The sequence below is a fragment of the Cyprinodon variegatus genome, unplaced genomic scaffold, assembly GCF_000732505.1.
Source record: "Cyprinodon variegatus isolate N-32 unplaced genomic scaffold, C_variegatus-1.0 Scaffold1965, whole genome shotgun sequence".
NCBI classification, from domain to species: Eukaryota; Metazoa; Chordata; class Actinopteri; order Cyprinodontiformes; family Cyprinodontidae; genus Cyprinodon; species Cyprinodon variegatus.
The window spans coordinates 40,658-45,832 of NW_015152418.1; the positions used below are offsets into that span (position 1 = coordinate 40,658).

Here is a 5,175-nt window from a genome sequence, read left to right on the forward strand (position 1 = left end):
CATATATTAACTTTGGATTTAGACACTGAAAATGGACCACTTTACATTCTCGAGGTTCTATCTGTGTGGAGTCACATCCATCAGTTAGAAACCTGGTCCTTACTTTATGTCTGAGGGTCCAGGTTCTGCACTGAATAAGTCTGGTAGCTTTACTATGGACCAGTCACTCCTCATAGACGGACAGCTGGATCCTGGAGGTTCTGCCATGAAGTCTGGTGGCTTTACTATGGACCAGTCACTCCTCATAGACAGACAGCTGGATGCTGGAGGTTCTGCGCTGAAGTCTGGTGGCTTTGCTATGGACCTGTCACTCCTCATAGACGGACAGCTGGATCCTGGAAGTTCTGCTCTCTGTCTGCGGTTCTGGCCTCTGAAACACAAACATGTTGTTATTCAGATCACATCAATCAGTGAGAAACTCTGAGATACAAACCAGAGAAGAAGAAGCTCTGAACACAAACTGCTGCAGAGAAGCAGAAGGTGTAAAGTTTCAGACTGAAACATTCAGATGGTTCTGTTGGATCCAACTGAACTTTATCTGAAAAACAGCGTTCTACTGGTCTGGATCACATGGATCAAAGCAACACCTGCAGGACAAGAGGCTCATGTCACAGTTTAATGGAGCTGATGAGATCAGATTTCTAGGAATTATTCAACAAAATACTACTATAGTACCAACTACTAGTACTACAAAGCCCAGAAAGTTCTGGACACTGACCCATTGATCACATCTAGTCTGAGAAGGTGGAGAGCAGAGGTTCTGGTCTCCCTGATATCAGAACCAAAGCTGTTCATCTTGTCTGAGGAGCTGATGTGGCCGAAATTAAAGAACAGAACACAGGACCGGCCTCTGAACCAGAACCTTAGAACTAGAGGGACGACCCAAGTCCTGTTGTTCTGCTTTTCCCTTTTAACCAACTGGCTGGGTCATCATCCTATTGAATCAACTGTTCCCAGTATAAACGCTGGGTCCAGTGTTCCCAGTCCAGAACCTCCTGTGGTCCAGAAGCTTTAGAGAGCATCTCTAAAGCTAGTTGCTCCTCAGATTCTTGGTTGGTTCTGTTTTACTTCATCATTGAATCTCAGGCCTTCATTCAAACGCTACTGATTTACTGATTGACACAGGGGTTGACGTTAAGGATTTTTACCACTTGCCCTTTCACATTTAATTTGCCCAGAAACAATTTTTATTTGCCCAGTATAATGTTTGATAAATATAGTTCCTAATATTCATTTTTGTATATATATCAATGAAACATACGGTATTTGTTTTTTAAATGTTTTTTGTAATTCAGTATTTTTTAAGTTTCCAGGTTCCTGGTGTGTATCTGCATGTGTCAGATAATGAACTCAAGCCTACATTACTGTGTTAACATGCTTTTCAATCCTTCCTGAACATTTTTTTTTTTTCAAATTAAACTTAGCTTTAAACTGTTGTGTGCTTGGAAAAATATAAATTGTAATGTTAAAAAAAAAAAAGTTGACAGGTTAAAAATGTAAGATAATCACAAGACAGAAGTCAATGTCACGGTATGTTTATACAAGATAATACTATTAACATAATGTGACTTTTCTAGAGAATCATTATACATAGTTATTTTATACAAGGTTTCCACAGTCTGACATCATTTCAGAATTCCCTGACTTTTAACTGACTCAGGATCAGTTTTCCCTGACAAAATAAATGCAGCCGTTTGTCGTTTTGGTAACTACATCAAAATTACCACTAGGTGGACAAAAATCACGCCATCTGGCGGGAAATCACCCGGCTTTTTCAAATCAGGTGCCTTTTTCAAATCACACATGAATGTATACAAAACAACAAAAATGCCACCGGCAACGCTTCTGGGTTGTTTTCGTCGAATGTCAGAGATTTTAAAGTAACTGGGTGATAATTTTTTTTTTTTTTTCGAGCAAATGCAATGAAATTTGTGGGCAAATGCAATGAAATTTGTACTCTCCCAACAATAAAAACTACCCTAACCGGAAAATTGGGTGATGGTTAACATCGAGCCCTGTGACATCCTTCATGTTTAGATCCTTCCGATCTGTCTGATTAGGATCAAGAGGTTCTATCTCTATGGAGTCACATGGATCAGTTAGAAACTGGTTCCTTACTTTATGTCTGAGGGTTCAGGTTCTGCTCTGAAGTTTGGTTGGTCTCCTATGGATCCATCACTCCTCATAGCCAGACAGCTGGATCCTGGAGGTTCTGCTCTGTGCTCCTTTTGATCCAGATCTTCCATCTTCTGGACTTCAGTCAGTCTGAGAGAGAAACCAAAACCAGTCAGTTCCCAGTGGTTTAGGTCCAGTTAGTGACCTGTAAAGCAGAAAGCTGATTCCCATTATATGTGCAGAGGACCAGAGAAACCTGATTACAGGAGTAACCATGTGGGTCTGAATATATTGAAATGGAGCCCTATCATATGGTCTAATAGTGTGACTTTAGAATATGTTGAAGTTATTAAAGGAAAATGCTGTTGTTGTTTTTTTACATTAGGCCCTTGATTTTACCTTATTCCATCATGTTCTACTCAACCTTATGAGTTTTGTGTCATTTGGAGCCGTTCTGAAGATATTATATCCAGTAACGTCTTCCTATGGGCAACGACTTGAAGGCACAAACTAAACTGTTCATAATTTATTCTCTATGGTATGCCAGCATTCATAACATGTAGGCAAATCACTGCCCCCCAGACATCCGTGGTTATATTTTTTATATTTATATATTTTAAAAACAAAGCGGAGTGTGTATGACGTGAACTAAACGTTCACTGTGGACCTCTCTCTGACCCCTCTGGTTGCTGCCTGAATGTCACAGCCGCGGCTCAAACCAACAGCCCCTCCGATTGCAGTGCAAACTTTTGCACCTGAGGCAATTGTCTCCCCAGGTTAAGCTTTGCTTTGTAGCGAATGAGGCTGTTTGTTTCTTTTCTTCGTTTATTTTATTATAATGTTTTGTTTTACTTTCATTGATTTCAAATGTGGGACATCAGTGATAGAAGTGAAAAAACTCAACACATTGGGAGCTTCTCTATAGTGAATGTAGTCAGTGTGAAATGGAAAAAATGGGATCAGAGATTCAGAAGCCAGGCACAGGTTGTGATTTTCAGAGGTTTATAATGTTTAAACATGATTATATCAGTTAGTGACAGCTGACTGACCTTAGATCTTTTGGTCCAGGATCATAACTGAAGCCTTTAGGAGGAGGTTTGGAATGGTCACTATTTTTAGAAACGCCACTGGAGGCAGGAGACACTGCTCTGTTCTCCTCTCTCTTTCCCTTATCTGTCTTCTTTTTTCCTATGCTTGATCCCATCTGAAAAAAGACAGAAACACTAAGATAACAGGTTAAGCATCAGTCCCAGTTTTTCTAGTCAGCTGCTCTCTGATCTTTTCTGTACAGCAATGTTGGTAAGATGGAGCTGGAATATCCATAACACGCAGGTATCAGATGGAAACTATCAAGGTCAACCAACACCTACATCTCAGACTCACACTTGTATGCACTGCTGCTGATTTCATCAAAAGCCACGCTTCCTCAGGAGAGGATTCAGCGAAGTCCAAGAAAGGAAAAAAATTGACCGAATCTAAACTTCAAGAGTAATAATAATAATACATTTTATTTAACAGTGCCTTTCTGGACACTCAAGGTCACTTTACAGAGAATAAAATGAAAATAAAAAAATACAAAATAAAAACAATCATGGATAGGGACAAGAGCAGTGTATTTACAGATAAGCCAGCTGGAACAGATGGGTTTTGAGTCTGGCTTTGAATAAGGGGAGAGAGTCAATACTGCGGAGGTCGAGAGGAAGTGAGTTCCAGAGCTGGGGAGCAGAGTGTCTGAAGGCTCTGCTCCCCATGGTGACAAGTCGAGCTGGGGGTAAAGTGAGGTGGATGGAGGATCTAAGGGAGCGGGAAGACGTGGCAATGTGAAGGAGGTCTGACAGATATGGAGGAGCAAGGTTATGGATGGCTTTGAAAGTATAGAGAAGGATTTAAAATTATGTTCTGAATTGAACTGGGAGCCAATGGAGTTGGTGAAGGACAGGGGAAATATGATGGAAGGAGGGGGTTCTTGTGATGACACGAGCAGCTGAGTTCTGAAGAAGTTGACATTTATGGAGAAATTTATGGGGGAGGCCGAAAAGAAGAGAATTACAATAATCAAGACGGGAGATGATGAGGCTGTGGATAAGGACAGAGGCAGTATGAGTGGTGAGGGAGGAACGGAGACGGTTAATGTTGCGCAGGTGGAAGTATGCAGACTGGGTAATTTTATTTATGTGTGACTGAAAGGAGCGGGGGGAGTTGGGGATGACACCCAGACTCTTGACCTGAGGGGAGGGGGAGACTAAGGAGTTATCAATGGGTAGTGAGAAACTTTTGATTTTGGATAGGGTGGATTTAGTGGCAACGAGGAGGAGTTCTGTTTTATCACTGTTTAGTTTAAGGAAGTTTGAGGTGAACCAGTCTTTAATTTCAAGGAGGCAGTTAGTAAGGGACAAGGGGGGGAGTAAGGAAGTGGGTTTACTGGATAAAGAAAGCTGGGTGTCATCCGCATAACAGTGAAAATGAATGTCGAATTTGCGAAAAATACTGCCAAGGGGAAGGAGGTAGGTGATGTAGAGGAGGGGGCCAAGAACTGAGCCTTGAGGGACACCAATAGGGAAGGGTGTGATGTGAAAGATTTGAGTTGAATAAACTGAGTGCGGTCAGAGAGATATGAGTGGAACCAATCAAGAGGGGTTTGAGAGATACCAAGAGAGGATAATCTATTGAGGAGAATGGGATGAGAAATGGTATCAAAGGCTGCACTGAGATCAAGAAGGATGAGGATGGAGAGGAGTCCGAAGTCAGCAGTTATAAGGAGATTGTTTGTGATTTTTATTACGGCGGTTTTAAAACTATAGGAGGGACGAAAACCAGACTGGAAAGGCTCGTAAAGACTGTTGAGGGTAAGAAAGGTGTGGAGTTGAGCAGACATTACCTAACCCTAACCCAGACAATTTTTTTTTTGAGTAGTTTAGAAATAAAGGGAAGATTTGAAATGGGACGAAGATTATTAAAGTTAGTGGGATCAGAACCTGTTTTTTTTTTTAAGAATCAGGAGACAGATGCAGTTTTGAAAAGTTAGGGAATTAAGGGGAGCTAGGGAGGTAAGACGGGTTT

The 5,175-nt window shown here is 41.2% G+C and overlaps 1 protein-coding gene across 1 annotated transcript in view; it reads right to left on the minus strand.

Moving 5' to 3' along the window:
- Window positions 1-3,319, minus strand: part of LOC107104938 (adhesion G protein-coupled receptor G3-like) — a gene marked incomplete at its 5' end in the record, with an annotated part of 16,938 nt that extends 13,619 nt beyond the window's left edge. Inside the window, 3 exons of the mRNA XM_015405055.1 lie at window positions 154-370; window positions 2,119-2,265; window positions 3,165-3,319. Of these exons, the coding sequence (XP_015260541.1) occupies window positions 154-370; window positions 2,119-2,265; window positions 3,165-3,319 (519 nt within the window). The remainder of the gene's footprint in view (window positions 1-153; window positions 371-2,118; window positions 2,266-3,164) is intronic.
- Window positions 3,320-5,175: the final 1,856 nt, after the last annotated feature.